The sequence below is a fragment of the Phragmites australis genome, chromosome 15, assembly GCF_958298935.1.
Source record: "Phragmites australis chromosome 15, lpPhrAust1.1, whole genome shotgun sequence".
Lineage (NCBI taxonomy): Eukaryota > Viridiplantae > Streptophyta > Magnoliopsida > Poales > Poaceae > Phragmites > Phragmites australis.
The window spans coordinates 20067625-20085439 of NC_084935.1; the positions used below are offsets into that span (position 1 = coordinate 20067625).

At 44.6% G+C, this 17815-nt stretch overlaps 1 protein-coding gene across 4 annotated transcripts; it reads left to right on the forward strand.

Annotated features, from left to right (window-relative positions):
- The first annotated feature begins 139 nt into the window (after positions 1-139).
- Positions 140-12751, forward strand: LOC133892325 (serine/threonine protein phosphatase 2A 57 kDa regulatory subunit B' theta isoform-like). Of its 4 annotated transcripts, none has more exons than XM_062333022.1 (5): positions 140-409; positions 553-685; positions 900-2287; positions 11928-12302; positions 12423-12751. In XM_062333022.1, exons 3-4 carry the CDS (start codon positions 1118-1120, stop codon positions 12285-12287), a joined length of 1530 nt encoding a protein of 509 aa, XP_062189006.1. In that variant the 5' UTR covers positions 140-409; positions 553-685; positions 900-1117; the 3' UTR covers positions 12288-12302; positions 12423-12751. The 4 variants fall into 4 exon arrangements, with proteins under 4 accessions (XP_062189006.1, XP_062189005.1, XP_062189004.1 ...); XM_062333021.1 differs by having other exon boundaries at positions 553-681; XM_062333020.1 differs by lacking the exon at positions 553-685.
- The last annotated feature ends 5064 nt before the right edge of the window (positions 12752-17815 follow it).

Genomic DNA, 17815 nt, shown 5'->3' on the forward strand with positions numbered 1-17815 from the left:
TGCGCTCACGCTTGCCAGCAAACATGGCTCCAACAAACACCATGGAAAGTCGGGAAACGAACACGCTGGTGTTGCTACCGGCCAAAATTGCTCTGCTATGGCCGTCTTCTAGAGAGAGAAAAAGGAGGGGTAAAAGAGGAATTTAAAATAAAATTGAAGTACAGAGGAGGAGATCCAACGAGGCGAACTCCTTTTCCTTCCTCGCTTCCTCCCCCTCGTGTTCTCCTCCTTTCTTCTGCCGCCGTGCTCTGCTCCCCTCCCTAGTCCACTCCACGCCGTCCACCCGCCACCCTCTCGGTCCCTCTCCCCGTCCCCACCACTCACCACCGCGCTCGAATCACTCTTCGAAGCAAGCTCCTCGGGCTCCGCCACCTCCGCCACCGGAGCTCGCCGTCGCCGCCGCTGGTAGGTACGTGTTCCTCCGTCCAGTCCCCTTGTTGCAGTTCTTGCCTCTTTTGGAGCGGAAGGGGCCGCGCAAGAGAGGGCTTCTTCTTCTCTTGCGCCGCCGTTTCTTGGCCCGAGCCCGCCGACCGTGTTGACCGTTGCTTTCAGAGGTCGCTGTCTGTCGCCCAATCTGTGCTTGCTGGACTCTCGCCGCGTAGGATCGCTTCCGGTTGGTTTCTTGGGGCAGCCCCGCGCACCGATTTCAACTTGGCAACGGCGGTTTGCAGGCAAGGAAGGGTAGGTGGGTTCTGGGTGGTTTCTTAGTACATTTTTTTTGGCCGGATTGGGTTCTGGGTTGAATTCCTTAGATTTCATGTTTGGGATACAGCGGGTAGAAGATGAGCAGCTCAGGTCGTCCTTGCGAGATGGTTGTTGTACTAGTATGATTTCTTTGTAGTGTTGGCCAGGCTGATTTGTTCATCCGTTTTTCTGATCCCTCTTTTTCGTTATTGCAGGTTGGAGATGTCTTGATTTGGCAGGATAACTGGTGTAATCAAGCTATTTTGTCTGCGATGGGAGTACTCTGTGGAGCGGAAGTGGGGGGTTAGGGCTTGGTATGTGGTAGTAGCTCCTGCTAAAAAGGAAGCAAGGAGCATTTTTGTCGCTCGTTCCAGGGAGGATTTGAAGCTCGTCGGTGCTGATTTGGGTAGAGTCAGCTGTGCTGGGTGATAGCATGATGAAACAAATATTTGGGCGGCGGAAAGCGTCCAAATCAGCAGATAAGGAATTTGTTGGTGGGACGAGCCCTTTGGTGTTGTCGGGTTCTGGAATTGCCAACTCGAGTAGCCAGCCGCCAATTCTGTCGAGTAGTGGACTTAGCTACGGAAGTGGAAACCATGTAGGGTTGCCAAACTCAAGGATAAATGATACTTTGTTCTCTTCTAACTTCCAACCGTTGCCGAGCTTTAAGGATGTGCCAAATGCAGAGAAACAAAACCTGTTCTTTAGAAAGTTGAACTTGTGCTGCACTTTGTTTGACTTTACAGATCCGACAAAGAACATAAAGGAGAAGGAAATAAAGAGGCAAACACTGTTGGAGATAGTTGACTATGTTGTGTCTGCCAATGTGAAGTTCCCTGAGAATGTTGTTGAAGCAATCACAAAAATGATTTCAGTAAACTTGTTCAGGACACTGACTTCCCCACCCAGGGAGAGAAAAGTGCTTGAAGCTTTTGATCTAGAAGAGGAGGAACCATTGACAGACCCTGCGTGGCCACACTTGCAGTTTGTGTATGAGTTGCTCTTGAGATTTGTTATATCTCCAGAAAATGATGCTAAATTGGCAAAAAAATATATTGATCATTCCTTTATTTTAAGACTGCTTGAGCTCTTTGACTCTGAGGACCCTAGGGAGAGGGAGTGCCTTAAGATGATACTTCACCGTATGTATGGAAAGTTTATGGTGTATCGGCCATTTATTCGGAAAGCTATCAATAACATATTCTACCAGTTCATATATGAAACCGAAAAGCACAATGGAATAGGAGAGCTCTTGGAGATTTTAGGAAGTATCATCAATGGATTTGCTTTGCCACTCAAGGAAGAGCACAAACTGTTCCTTGTAAGGATCTTAATTCCACTTCATAAGCCAAGGTGCATTTCAACGTACCATCGGCAGTTGTCTTACAGCATTACACAGTTTGTTGAAAAAGATTGCAAGCTTGCGGATACTGTTATTAGGGGCCTCGTAAAATATTGGCCAATCACAAATAGCACAAAGGAGGTGATGTTTTTAGGGGAGTTGGAAGATATCCTAGAAGCAACACAACCTACCGAGTTTCAAAAATGTATGGTTCCTCTTTTCCACCAGATTGCTCGCTGCTTGAACAGTTCTCACTTTCAGGTAATATTATTCACCTTATTCTTAATGAATGCTCCCTCTTTGCAACTTTATTATCGGCTTGTCCTTTGCTTGAGTCATTTCCTACTCTTCCCTAATCAAAATAGCATGAGATGTATCTCTAAAAGAATTTTCATGTTTTGCTAGGATATAGGTTATTTCCTTGTTGGTTTGTAATAACAGTGTAACAACTTTTTGACTAACAACTTAAAAAACAAAATTTTAATTGTTTCTTATATGGATTGCTAATATACTTTCTGACAAGTCTTTCTCTTAGCATTGCTTTTACGTTTTTTGAATAAGTGAACAATGTGTTTTCTTGTACGTGCTTATCATCAACCTAATATTTGTCCCTTTGTTTGGTATTTATTTCCTAGTGTCATAAATGCAAAAGTTGAACAGAAGAAACACAATTCTATTAACAGTTTTGTACTTATTTACTTTAATCACCTTCTTGAATTGCTCATATTCCAAAGGCAGAATGCAGGTCTCATTTAGCTTCTTCCATTTTGAATTATTTTACATTAAGTCTGATCAGGGTATTAGCCATAGAACATTGGCCTGTCTATCTGCATGAATTTGAACTTTGTTACATCTTTTTAAGATGTTAAATAAAGGTTATTTGATCATCGCCCAGGTTAGACAATAATTGATTGGTCAAGAATCCTGTTAGAATTAACTGTGTACATTTGGAGTGAAATTAGATGGTTTTTAAAATCATTCCAGCCGGTTCACGGGATTTTGTGCAAAACTAGACACATGAACTCAACCCCCAACGCATCCTGCAACATGCATTCATGTCAGTGTAGTTCCTGCTTAAAGATGGGGTTTCCAACATTTTACTGGCATGAGAACTACAGGATGGCCCAGATCTGAGACTCAAGATAAGAAACAAAGAAGAAGCTGTAATTTTTTGTTGCTTGCTGATCTACTTGTTTGTTTTACAAATTTACTTCTGATCAACACTATCGCCATATGTTTCTTTGTGCAACCTAGTTTATCATAAATAATTATTTGTACTGTAATTTTTAGCTTTATTATTTTAACCCTACAAAATGTGGTCTTGTTGGACCAAGAGTTCGTCTTGTCTCAGCAAGTACGGCGAGAGTTTTTCTAAGGAGGAGACTCAAGCTCGGAGACGAAGTTTAAGAGAAAGGAACACCACGAATGTATTGATGGTAGATAAAATGGATCGATCTAGGAGAAGTATCACAGCATGACTTGGTGTGTTTTCACCTCTGTCTCTTTTTGCTGTCTAGCTTGTGTGTTTTTCCCAAGCGACCATGGCCCCCTATTTATAGGGCCATGCGTAGCTTGGCGTACAAGTTATGTACAAATATCTGGGACCTGACCGAATTACTGGGTCTTATCCCGGATAACTACTTTCTACCCTATCTAGGAGACAAATATCTACCGTAGTAACTATCGTGGTGCCTGCCCCGTGAAGGCGACGAATCGGTCGCCAACTGCGGCCTGATGCCGCACTGTCAGGGGTGTCAGGATAGTCTCCATTATGCTGGAGTGTCAGAGCGGCGTCCACCAGCTTAGGTATTTAATGCCAGTCACTTCCTTGCAGGCAAAGCATGACCGGTGTTTCCCTTCCGGCAGATCTTTCCGAAGGTCTGCAGGCTCACCTTGTAGCCTTCGGGAAGTCGGCCCGAGCAGCTGGAGATGAGGGCCTCGGGAGGCATGGCTCCGGGAGGTAATGGCTTCGGGAGGCAGGACTCTAGAAGGCCGAGGCTTCAGGAGGCCGAGGCCTCAGGGTCGGCTTCATGAGACCGAGGTCTTCGGGTGACAGTACCCCCTCATTCTTGGGTCCCGATGTTTCGGAGGGGGTCGTTTAGGGTCTTGTAACCCACGCCCCTATCACGAGCCGAAAGGAGTATGGGTTATTAATGTGACGGGACGTCCGCGCGAGAAAACGAGGTATTCGTCATGGAACGTCGTCACGTGCTGGCGGGACGACCGGTGCATGGCCATGGTCCCCTCAGGCATTCAATGGGGGACACCGCGGTGTTGGTTCCGCATCATCTTCCGGGCTTACGTGGCTGTTTGGTCCGGGTATAAAGCTGGGGTCACCCGACTGGATTCTCCATAGCCCTTCGAGCGAGTAGTTAACCTTGTTTTGAGTATGGCGTCATCTTCCGCCTTATCCTCTTCGGAGATGATGATCTCGACGGCTTCTTCGGGAGCCGGACCATTTCGGTCGTCGGCAGAGGCGCCGGTGATCACGCCGCTTCTATCTTTGAGGGGAGGCGGCTGCTGCCGCTCCGGCCCAACCCTTGGCTCGGGAGGCCATGCCCGTCGAGATCATCGATATCTCCGATGACGATGAAGAGATCGACTGGAATCTCCTGCGGGGGGAGGGCTAGCAGGCGTCTGCGGAGGCGACGGCAAAGGAGCAGGCCGGGAAGGCGAGGGAGAAGGCCCCGCCGGTGACCTCCTTGGACTCTTCTTCGTCCTTTGACAGCTCGGGAGCAGGCTATTGTATCGGCTTCCGCAGCGGCAGGCCGCAGATGAGGCGCATACGTTGTCCCATGCGTGGCCCCTGCCGGGACCCGTTGGAGGTGAAGACGGTCTCCTGGAGGGAGTTCTTGGTGAAGTCATGAGGCATCCATGTCTCACGGTCAGCCATGGCCTTGTTGTGGGCCCATGGCTTGATTTAGTCACCTTATAATCTTTCTTACCCCGTTTTGCTCTGTCGGGGTCTGTCTTCTTCGTGGCAATTTCTTATACTGTCGCTTTTGTGTGTGTCCTCTAGATGTATTAGTTTTTTTAAAAATATAATATGGACCTTCGGGGATGGTCGTGTCTTTCTGCATCGGAGTGCAAGGGGATCTTTCGAATGGGTGACTGTACGTGTGTGTGCCTCTGTGCCTTCGAGCCGTGCGTCTTCGTCCCCTTCGTGGGCGATGGCTAGTTTTTCGGATGACCAAGGTACCGAGCCTTCGCATAGATCATCGCCGGTTTCGTTCCTTCTGGGGGAGAGGTGGCCTCGTGAATCTAGTGGCGGTAGAGGCGTAGGGTAACTAAGGATGGTCTGGTGAAGCAGTGGCGACCTCATTGCTCTTGGTTATTGTGTACTCAGGCTCGGCACTGGTAGGGTCTTCTTCCCAATTTGTTCCATATTTCTGACTCAGCGAAGTCTGTCTGGAACCTTTGGAGATAAGCCTCGGAGGTGGTCCTTGACTCTTCGGGTTCCTTAGCGACTGCCCGAGTTGAAGGCGACGGTGTGTCGGTGGCGAAACCGAAGGCTAGGCTGTAATGAATTTGCGGTCTCTGCAATGGACAGTTGAGGGTTCCACTATGTTTCTCGTGCCACGCAGCGTGGGTTTTATTAAATGTTAGTATAACACTCATAAAATGACGTATGAAATGTGTCTTTAAAAGAGATGGTAGGGCAATGATTTTATCTTTTACCATACGTGTTTTAGTCACGCGGGTCATACCCCTCCCTGTAGGGAGGGTCATTTTTATACTCCTTTGATTTGTGTGCTGTGCCCTTTGGAGGTCAGCGGGTTTCGTACCCCTTCGCCACGGAGGCATTTGCCTTCAAGATGCCGCAGTACTTTCCTGTCAGGTCCTTTCAGAACCTTTCCATCTGGTGGAGTTTTCGGGAAACATCCCCATTGCGGGGGTTTTCAGAAGTCTCCATTTTGGCGGAGGTTTGATAAAGCTCTTTGTTTTTGCTGGAGGTTTTATAAAACTCTCCGTTGTGCGGAGGTTTTTGGAAGTCGTTCTGTTTTGGCGGTGGTTTGGTAAAACTCCGTGGTGCGGAGGTTTGGTAAACCTCTCCGTTTTTGCCGGAGGTTTGGTAAAGTTCTCCGTTTTTGCTGGAGGTTTTTGGAAGTTGCTCCGTTGTGCGGAGGTAAAGCCCCCTGTTTTTGCCAGAAGTTTTGTAGGGCTCTCTGTTTTGTCGGAGGTTTTGTAAAATTCTTCGTTTTGTTCGGAGGTTTTGCAAGGATCTCCGTTTTTGCCAGATGTTTTGTAAGACTTCGTTTTGTCAGAGGTTTTGCAAGGTTCTCCGTTTTTGCCGGAGGTTTTGTAAGACTCTTCGTTTTGTCGGAGGTTTTGTAAGACTCCGTTTTTGTCGAAGGTTTTGCAAGGTTCTCCGTTTTTGTCGGAGGTTTTGTAAGACTCCTTGGCATGTATTCATGCCGAAGGCTCTACACACTATCGGAGCTACGCAATACCTTCCAGGTGACTAGACATGCTACGCCCGCGGTGTGTAGGCTTATTATGCTCCCGAGGAAACGCCCGGGGTGCACCGCAACACTGTCCACCAAGGATGTGCCCTGGCGGGTGGTATTTATACGACCGAAGCTATGCAATACCTTCTAGGAAACTTAGGTTTGATGCCTTAGCGGTGGCCTAGACATGCCGCGCCCGTGGTATATAAGCATGTTGTGCAACGAGGATTTCTTGCGACAGCATTCCTCAGAGCACCGCATTCTCACATCAGGGTAGTCCCCTGATATGCGGTGTTCATACACTATGGAGGCTACACAATACCTTCTAGGAAACCTAGTCAGTTTTGCCTTCCAAGTGACCTAGGCATGCTACGCCCGCTGTGTGTGGACTCCACTGCCTACCAGGGCAAAGCCTACCCTCCGGGAAACCTTTTCAGGTGACCTTGGGTTTAGGCAAGCAATGCTTAGAGGTGTGTGGGCTTGTCACGCTTTCAAAGAAATCCCTCGGGGGCGCCACAACTACATTACCAAAGAAGTCCCTTGATAACCGGCATTTACACACTATCGAGGCTACACAATACTTTCTAGAAAACCTAGGTAGTCGCCTTCCAAGTGACCTAGGCATGCTATGCCCGCGGTGTGTAGGCATGTCAATGACGATTCCTTCCGACAACATTTCTCAAAGCACCGCATCTCCACCATCGAGGACATCCTCCGAGGCGTGGCTTTGACACCTGAGGCTATACAAATGCCTTCCAGGGCACCCTGTGCATAATCTGCCTTTCAGGTGGCCTAGGCATAAGCGGCGCCCGCGGTGTGTAGGCCTCACTGTCTACCGAGGCTATGCAATGCCTTCCAGGAAATCTAGGCAGCCTTGTCTTCCAGGTGACCTAGGCATGCTACGTCCGCGGTACGTGGGCTTGTCACGCCACCCGAAGATGTCCTACGGGTGGCACTGCAACATGGTCTATCAAGGAAATCTCTTGATACATGGCAACTATACTTCCGAGGCCGCATAATGCCTTCCAGGAAACCTGACCAGACCCGGCCCCCAGGCGACCTAGACACGATGCGTTTGCGGGAGTGTAGGGATTTTGCATAGTTATACTAGTTAAGTTTTGCAGTCTACTGTTGGCAATAAGAAGCTGATGGTAGTATGAAACATAGCTAGGTTATTTAACTATTCATGCTAAATGAGGATATAACTTAAGTTTTACTGTTTTCACCCAGTGGCTATCTATTGCAGAAGATTTCTAGCAATAAGGTTGGAGGCCTCCAACATACTCTAACCTTACTATATGAAAGACGGATCACTAGGTAAACTACTGATAGTTAACCGTGAGCGTACATTTGTAGGAATAAGGCCTCTATTGTGAGGCTTAGAGGCCTCGAAGCCTGTGGCTAGGTCAGGAGAGGCGGTGCTTGACCCCCTCACCCTTAGCCGTTGCCCGGCCCCGGAGGTAATCCGTTCGGAGCCTAGCGACGGCATGTTGGAGGCGAAGTTGAGGGCTAGGCGGGAGAGGTGGTCCTCGACCGCCTCGGCCCTTAGCCGCTGCCCGGCTTTGGAGGTACTCCGTCCGGAGCTTGGCGACAGCGTGTCGGAGGCGAAGCCGAGAGAGAGGTGGTCCGCGACCCCCTCGGCCCTTAGTCGCTTCCTTGCTCCGGAGGTACTCCGGACGTGTTGGAGACTAAGTCGAGGGCTAGGCGGGAGAGGTGGTCCACGACCCTCTCGGCCCTTAGCCGCTACCCGGCTCTGGAGGTACTCTGTTCGGAGCCTGACGACGGCGTGTCCTCGACTCAGTTCTCGTTTTCGGATATGGTACCATTGTTAGTAGGGTCGGTAGTGACAGTGCAGGGGTTAGGGGCTAGGGATTTGCCTGGGAGTTTGCCCCAGGTCTCCGAATCCTGCGTCATCCTTCGCCGGCTCCTTCTGCGGCCAGGTATTCTGCTTGCCTTCCTAGGTATTCCTCTCGGAAGGTCACGAGGGTGCGACAGCTGTTGGTGTTGTGGCTGCGCCTTGGTTCGTGCAGGATGCACCCGTGTGCCTCTGGGGGCACCGGAGCTTGGAGTTGTCGTTGGGGTCGCTATTGAAGGCGGTGTGTCCCGGAGCCTGTAGTTTCCCCATGGTCTCCTTCCCCTTTGGGGGGCCGTCGAGGCTATCTGGGGAACCGGCTTTTGGAGCCGAAATGGTTCTGACTATGTCTCACCGGACGAGGTGGGCTTGGAGTTCCCTGCGCGCGGTTGGCGTTGCGAGGGCAGCATCGGAGGCGCTGGCGGGGTTTGCGCACTCCGGAGCCCTTCGTCTCCTTGAAACCCTCTTTTGCCTAAACGGGCCTAAGGAGGGCGCTGAGTGGACAGACTTTTCGAAGATATCTGCTCGCTCAGGGTATCCCAGGTGTGGTCGAAGTGGGTACTTTGGGACCAATTGCAGGTGGGAACACTCTTGGGTTGGACCGCCTGTAACCACTGGAAGGCGGCCTGCTTGGCTGAGGCTTTGGCCGCGTCCTCTCCTGAGGCAGCGAGGTCTTCGTCGTGCAGAGGCTGGAAGGTCTCCGCGCTGTCTGGAGTTCTTGTGCCGACCCAGAGTCCTAGGTTGGCCAAGGTCGGAGGAACGCCATCCCACATGGCAGTGGGGCTGGAGCATGCATACGGTGCATATGGCTGAGACAGCCATGCATATGGTTGCATGCTTGCAACGGTGGGTATGACGGTTTTGGCTAGCACTTTGGTGGTTTTTCTGGTAGATTCCTACCTCTTTTAGCATTTCTGTGTTCGAGCCCCCACGGACGGCACGTTGTTGGAGCAAGAGTTCATCTTCTCCAACAAGTACAGCGAGAGTTTTTCTAAGGAAGAGACTCAAGCTTGGAGACGAAATTTAAGAGAAAGGAACACCATGAATGTATTGATGGTAGATAAAATGGATCGATCTGGGAGGAGTATCACAGTGTGACTTGGTGTGTTTTCACCTCTGTCTCTTTTTGTTATCTAGCTCGTGTGTTTTTCCCAGGCGACCATGACCCCCTATTTATAGAGCCGTGCGTAGCTTGGCGTACAAATTATTATAATGTACAAATATCTGAGATCTGACCGAATTACTGGATCTTGTCTTGGATAAGTACTTTATACCCTAACTAGGAGACAAATATCTACCTAGTAACTATCGTGGTGCTTGCCCCTGAAGACGGCGAGTCGGTCGCCAATTGCGGCCTGACGCCGCACTGTCAGGGGTGTCAGTATAGCCTCCATTACACCGGAGTATCAGGGCGGCGTTCACCAGCTTAGGCGTTTAATGACGGTCACTTCCTTGCAGACAAAGCATGACCGGTGCTCCCCTTCCAGTAGATCTTTTCTAAGGCCTGCTGACTCACTTTGTTGCCTCCGGGAAGTCGGCCCGAGCAACTGGAGACGGGGGCCTTGGGAGGCATGACTGAGGGCTTCAGGAGGCAGAACTCTGGAAGGCCGGGGCTTCAGGAGGCCGAGGCCTCGGGGTTGGCTTCGGGAGACCGAGATCTCGAGGGGTCGGGTTTTGGGAGGCTGAGCCTTCGGGAGGCCGAGCCGGTTAAGCCAAGGGAAGGCTTCGTAGGTACGAAGAGGTACCGCGAAAGGACCTGATGACTTTGGAGGTCGAGCTTTTAGCTGAGGGTCCGGAGATCAAGACTCCGGAGGGATATGGATAGTAATCTTCCACCGTTATTTTCAGACTGGTTTATTTTCCCCCAACAGGTCTGTAGTTTATAAAATAGCATATATGTAGCAATTGTATTCTTTTTGTAACCCACATTCTTTGGCCAAGTGCTAATAGTTATTATCACCTAGTATCTTAACTGTTCATCATCAGTTAATATTGCACAACATAGCAGAGTACTCTTTATTTTGAATATGTATCAATTACTTGATTTTGTGGAAAATTGGGCATCAATAATTGTTGTTTATTAATTTCTCAATATATGCAAACATTCCTATTCTGTCTAGATATTTGTTCAACGGCCTTTTGTTTTGGTACTCCAAAGTATAACTGCATAAGCCAAAACCATCAAATAACTGAAGAAAGAGAAACAGTTTAAGGAAGAGGTACAACACCTTTAACAGCATGATTCTCTTCTGAAAAATTTCTGGTTCACTTGGGGGGCCTCATAGGGTGAGCAGCAAGAAACAGTTGATAGGTTTCTGTATTGTTTTATTAAAAATAGTTCTGTATCTATTAGTTTCTATATTGTTAGGATTCCTAAAAGTTGGTTGTCTAAAAGATATGGTTGTCTGAAAGACATGGTTTGTACATGCAAGAGACAAGATTGTTTTTCTATAAGAAAAATGAGTAAGGCCCTGTATATGAGCTACGAAGATGAGAACTGTAGTTATGGTCTTCGAAAAAATAGGAATAAAATAAAATTTTCTGGTCTCCCCCTTATTTTTTCGTAAGGGCTCTGAGCCTTGTATTGACAGCCAGAGGAATAGCCAGAGGAAGAGCTTCTTATCCAGCTGATTGCGGGCGTGTGCCCTATCCCTTTCCATCAGCCCGTACCCATAGCCCAGGCACATAATATTGATGTAAAGATTTTTTTTTGAGCTTAGGAACAAAATATTGCAAATGCTGAGAGCAAACACTAGCTGCACATAAACTCATGAACGTTCTTCCATTTCTTTTCTGCCTAAGCTAGTGTCAATGCCTATTTTGTTATGATCATGCTGACCTAGTTAAAAATACTAACGAAAATTACTCATGTCAGTCCGTGAAGCTCACCTAATTCCACATGCGGTATGTCTTATCTGGAGTTTTCTAGATTTATTTGGCCATGCTGATTAATGGATCATATAGTCATCACTCATCACCAGTAAAATCATAACTTGTTTTGGGTTTCCTATCATTTTTATTTACCTGTGTATGATGCAATATTTAGAAGCTTTATTTATTTTATCCTTGGCCAGAATTAGGGCCTTGTTGAGTGTTCTCAGCCTTGTCTAAAGATTATATTTGACTCTACAACGGCATGTTTCAGAAAAAAAAAAAAAGATACTTCTATTGTGTTAGATGTGCAGAATCAATACGTAATTTTTTTTATGAAATTTGATTTTATACTTATGGAGTGGGAGAGAAAAATACTTTTTGGTAACCATGTATAAGCATATCTTTTGAATGATTGCTGTTAACTGTAGTGTGTACTGTATGTAGTTGGCTCCTTCAGTATTGGTAAGATATATTCATTTGTAGAAATATGTTTTCTTTCTCTCTTACTATTTATGCATACTCATCAATAAAATGCTACTTGTGTACTTGCACAATAAAGGTGAAAATGGGCCCCCACCTTGGTAGGGAGGCACCCGGAGTGTGCTTGATTAGTTTGCTCCTGTCCATTGATGGGTGTGCCCAATATTTATATAATTTATTCTAGTATCTTTATATTCTACTGTGGTAACTACACATATCTATAATAATGTGCTTATGCTTGGTTTAGGTTGCTGAGAGAGCATTGTTTTTGTGGAACAATGACCACATCGGGAATTTGATTCAACAAAATAGTAAGGTGATACTGCCTATTGTCTTCCCTGCATTGGAGAAAAATATAAATGGGCACTGGAATCAGGTCGTGCAAAGCCTCAGTCTGAATGTCCGAAAGTTATTCTCCGATCGTGACCCTAAACTATTTGATGAGTGTTTGCGGAAATATGAGGAAGACAAAGCTAAAGAGAAGGAGCTTAAATTGAGGCAAGAATCGACATGGAAACGTCTAGACGAGATTGCATCAGCGAAAGCAACAAGCGGGGAGGCTGTCCTGGTCACTCCGACCTTGCCTCGTCAATCTTCAGCCATGTAGGAACTTCCTTAAATGGTAAGCAAGTTGTTTTCTTTTGTTTGGTTGATTCAAGTATTTGTTTTTTTTTTGAAAGGATGATTCAAGTATTTGTTGATCTCTGGCAGTTTATAATATTTGGATCCTTCATACTTCTAGGTCCTTGGAGAGGCATCAGAGAATGTACAGGATTAGGTTGTAGATACAAGGGTATATGAAGCCACCAAGGCGGGTGTGCAAATTGAGTTAAAGATCTGAGAAGCCTATTGTGTAGAGGCAGTAGCACCGTTTCTGTAAATCCCATACCATGGCTTCTTGGCATTCTGGTGGTTCGGTCTGTTTTTGTAGTTTGTTATTTGGAGAATGGATAAGTCTTTTTTTTCGTATCTTGGTAACCCAGTTCGGTTAAATTCCGGTATGGTTTTTTCGTTTTATATTCGAATGGCTGGTAGTTGGCTGAAGTAATAAAGATTCAGTATGTTTCCTTACTCATTCAGTTGATATAGTCATGATTGTACATGCGAGCGAATGATGTGAAATCCTACTACCAAATGATGGGTCATCTTTGTCTCTTTTTAACCGCCGGTTCAGTAATAACAGGTAATTATTATAGTTTTGTACGCTTAAGGTGCACATAAAAAACTAAGCTAGTAAGATCACTGTCAGTTAATGTGTACGAACTCGTGTCTGCAATAATCGGTAGTGATAATGGTTATCACTGCTAGTTGTATTTACGAACAAATAGTGATATAAAAAAATCTGTACTTCTTACGCTCGTCTGCTCGATTTCTCTAGATTTCTCTAGAACGCCTTTAAAATCATACTCACGCGATCTCTCTCTCACGCGACTGCTCTCTCTCGATCTCACCCTCTCCCTTTTGCTGTCGTCACCATGCGATGCTTCTCCCACTCTGTTGCCACCTTCTTCGCCCACGCACGCCGTCGTTTTCAATGAGGCGGAGGCCCCGCTAGTGAGGTCGTTGAACATGGTGGAGACCTCAAACTCTAGCGATTCAACAGGGTCTCCCTCCGAGGACGATGACATTTGGGACTTCTTCCCCGACAAGCCTAAGATGAAGAAGTCTCGGCCGTGTTCAGATAAGGAGGAGGCCGACAACGGCAGCGACGACGACGAGAACGATGACAGCGATGACAAGGACGAGAATGACTACTACTTTTTTTTGTCATGGCCGATGGCCGGTAGATGTGACACGAGCATTTAGATTTTTTGCGTGTGGGGATTTAGGGTTTTTGCGCGTGGTTGTGCATGTCTTTTATTTTTTTATGTATAATAATAGATTTAGTGAGTTAATTATAGATTAGTATGATATAAAGCTCTAATTATAGATATTAGTAATAGAAAGCTTGGTTAAATTATTGCACATCTGCTTAAATTTTATTTTTTTTCTTCTAGGTAGAGTATCACTTCCGATTTGTAGCTGAAATCAACAGTGATAAATATACAAATCGACAATAATATTCGTGACATGAATCGGTAGTGATCACTATCGGTTCTGTAACCGGCAGTGATAATTATATAGTTAACCACTGACAGTTTAAAATCAATAGTAATATATTTTTTAATCAGCATTGATGACTTTTTTTTAGCATCAGAGAATGTACAAGATTGGGTTATAGATACAAGGGTATATGAAGCCTCCAAGGCGGGTGTGCAAATTGAGTTAAGATCTGAGAAGCCTATTGTGTAGAAGCAGTAGCACCGATTCTGTAAATCCCATACCATAGCTTCTTTTGGCATTCTGGTGGTTCGGTCTGCTTTTGTAGTTTGTAATTTGGAGAATGGATGTCTTTTTTTTTTTTTGGTATCTTGGTAACCAGATAGTTCGGTTAAAGGGAATCCGGTATGGTTTTTTCGTTTTATATTCGAATGCTGGGTAGTTGGCTGAAATAATAAAGATTCAGTATGTTTTCCTTACTCATTTAGTTGACATAGTCATGATTGTACATGCGAGCGAATGATGTGAAATCCGTGGGCGATGTTGCTCAAGAGCCGGTGCAGTTCATCCTCGCAGAACCGCAGTTTGTGAGGAATTCCTTCAGTCAGGATGGTTCCGTTCGCAATGTGGTTTGGAGAAAGGAATGTTCAAGCAGAGCACCTACAGCTACACTGGGTCGTTGTCGTAACTGCCGAAAAATAGTGATCAGATAATGATGACCATCTGGCGAAAGAAATTGGCTTCAAATGGCGTCCATCTATTTCAAAGGATATATGTCTCCTGGTGTTAAAGGTGTCGGCGATTGGTACAAGATGGAGTGACCCTACCATTTCGGTGAACACCTTTAAGCGCAGAATAGCCACGACATGGCGATCCGGGAGGCACTTTTGGGTTTTTTTTTTAAGATAATGGAATCAAAATCCCAGTCTTCTGCACGAATGCATCCGGCTCCAAAACTTATTACAAAGTGTTGCATTCAGGCAACTATATCACACATCGCGATTGAAGAGAAACTTAGAAAAAAAAAACTAACAAAACCTGGATAAAGAGAATTTATTAAGAACTAATTCTATTCCTAAACCTCCATTCATGGTTGGTAAATAGTTGCATCACCGTAGTCTCAAGAAGCATCTCTTTGTCTTCATCACACTTTTGCAACAGCGCCAGAACCGGAGCTAATATGTTCCTCTGTAAATTACCTGCATATAAGTTTTACAAGGTGATTTATCAAAAACCATATCATTCCTGCTAAGCCATAGAGCCCAACATAAAACAGATGCCCTGGTTAACAATAACCTTTTTTCTTTTGTTTCCCTTCCCGCTAAGCATTCTCCAAAAAGATTATCAATACTGTAAGGTAAATTCAAGTTAAAGGCTATCTGAACCGCTCTCAAATAAACTTAGCAAAATGACAATCGAAAAAAAGATGCTGAATGGTTTCATTGCTACTACAAAAGCAACAAGCTTTACATCCATTCCAGTTTTGTCGTGCTAAATTATCTTTGGTGAGAATAACCCCTTCTTTAGGTACCATAGGAAAATCTTTATTTTTAATGGAATTTTCATTTTCCACACCACCTTGTTCGCTTCTATATTTCCATTGTTTATAAGGGCCCTGTACATTGAATGAACTGAAAATTGTCCATTCTGATGTAAATTCCACCTAAAAATATGATGACTATCATTCAAATGGATATGCATGACTTGAGCCACCAGCTGATGCCAAAGTGTTAAGTTGTTACCAACTAGTGATCGATGAAAAGAGATATTTAGTGGAACATTACTAAACACCGTTGATATGGATGTATTCTTCCTATGAACAATGTTATAAGAGTGAAGGGTATTGCTCTCTAAGGGTGAAATTTTCCAGCCATTTATCTTCTAAAAACGAATCTTGTTTCCATCATTGATATGGAAAATACCAAGATGTAGGAATTTCCTTTTAACATTCATTAATCCTGACCAAAATTGTGAGTCGCCTGGCTTTTATTCCACCTGAGCAATTGTTTCGTGTCTTAGGTATTTATTCCTAAGAAGATCCTGCCATAAACCATCCTCATTTATTAACTTAAACAGCCATTTGCTAAGAAGACATTGATTTTGTAAGTCAATATTTTATATACCTAGACCTCTTTGGTCCCTCGGTTGGCACATAATGTCCCATTTGACTAGCCTATATTTTTTCTTATGGCCATCACTTTGCCAAAAACACCTTGATCTAAAATATTCTAATTTTTGTAGTATTCCTCTAGGGACCTAAAAAAAGAGAGCATAAACATTGCTAAACTAGTTAGCACAGAATTAATCAGGACTAGCCTACCTCCCACTGACATGTGCATACTTTTCCAAGTACTCAGCTTTTTTTTTTTCAAATTTCTCTTCTATTATCCTCCAATCCTTGTTACATAGTTTTCTATGATGCATAGGAGTGCCTAAATACCTAAAAGGATAGGTACATATACGACATCCAAAAAGTACGGAATACTGTTCTTGACAATCATGTGCCGAACCATAGCAGAATAACTCGCTCTTGTGAAAGTTTATCTTGAGGCCGGATAATTGTTCAAAGGCACATAGCAAAAGCTTCATGTTTTTTGCTTGTTCTAGATTATGATCCATGTAATCCGCATATTGTAAGATGGACAAACCACCATCCACTAAATGCGGAATGACCCCAGCAATTTGACCATTATTCTTAGCTCGTCTTATCAAGATGGCTAGCATATCCACCACTATGTTAAACAGGATCGGAGATAAAGGATCGCCTTATCTAAGACCTTTCTTTGTATGAAAATTTTGTCCTACTTGGTCATTCACTTTTACTCCCACATTTCCGCCTTCCACAAAAGATTTTATCCATTCACACCAAATTTGTGAAAATCCTTTCATACGTAGAGCTTGTTGTAAGAAGTGCCACTTTACTTTATCATAGGCTTTCTCAAAATCGATTTTAAGTATAACTCCATTTAATTTCTTTCGGTGCATCTCATGTATTGCCTCATGTAATATGACTGTTCCTTCCATGATATTTCTACCTGTTAGGAACGCCGTCTGTGTTGGACTTATTACCTTTTGAGCTACCCCAGAGATTCTGTTCGTAGCTAACTTGGTAAAAATCTTTAAACTCACATTTAATAGACAAATAGGTCTATAATGTTGAATTTGTGAGGCTTCCTTTAATTTAGGTATCAAAATTATGGTTCCAAAGTTGAGACTATGCAAAGGTAGTATTCCTTTCTTGAAATCTACAAATAAAGCCATCAGATCGCTTTTTATCAAGTCCCAAAAGGCTTGATAAAATTCTGCCAAAAAACCATCCGGTCCCGGAGCTTTATAATGTTCCATTTGAAAAATTGCATGTCTCACTTCATTCTCATAGAAATCTGATGTTAACATTTCATTTTCTAAGTCTGAAACTTGTGGGATATCTTCTCGTTGGCTCTCATCCATCACAAAGTGATTACTCTCGGGATTCTTGAATAACCCTTTGTAATATGACGTAATGTGTTTTTTAAGATCTACTTCCCCACGTATAATTACCCCATCATCTTGCAGCTATAAAATACTTTGCTTGCGATTTCCCATTTGCTACCAAGTGAAAGAATTTAGTATTAGAGTCACCTTCAAGTAACCCTTTTACCTTTGCACGTTGGTACCATTTTATCTCTTCTTCCCTCAACAGATTGGCTAACCGCTCATTAAGATATTGCTTTAAATCGATTTCATTTGGAGCCAAAGGTACACTCTCGGCTTTTTTATCCAGCTTGTCTAATTTCTTTATAAGTTTCTGTTTCTCTTACTTATAATGACCACTTACATTCTTTGCCCAACCTCTTAACTGTTGTCTTAGCCGCCGGATTTTTGACTGCCATCTCTCCATAGGGGTTCTTACGTTTGTTACATTGGTCCAAATATCAGCTACCATTTCATAAAAACCTGCTCTTAATAACCAACCTAGTTCAAATTTAAATAAAGGTTGATTACTATATACTGATACCTCTCCTGTGTTTAAAAGCAAAGGAGTATGATCAGATATTGCTCTTGTTAATACTTGAACAATTGAGAGCGAAAATTTCTGCTCCCATTCTGTGCACA

What these genes read in the sequence shown, in the direction of transcription:
- LOC133892325 (XM_062333022.1), top strand. Translation starts at nt 1,118, where the DNA reads ATGATGAAACAAATATTTGGGCGGCGGAAAGCGTCCAAATCAGCAGAT. An exon ending in TGAACAGTTCTCACTTTCAG is followed by an intron (nt 2,288 to 11,927) that starts GTAATATTATTC and finishes TGCTTGGTTTAG; the next exon opens with GTTGCTGAGAGAGCATTGTT.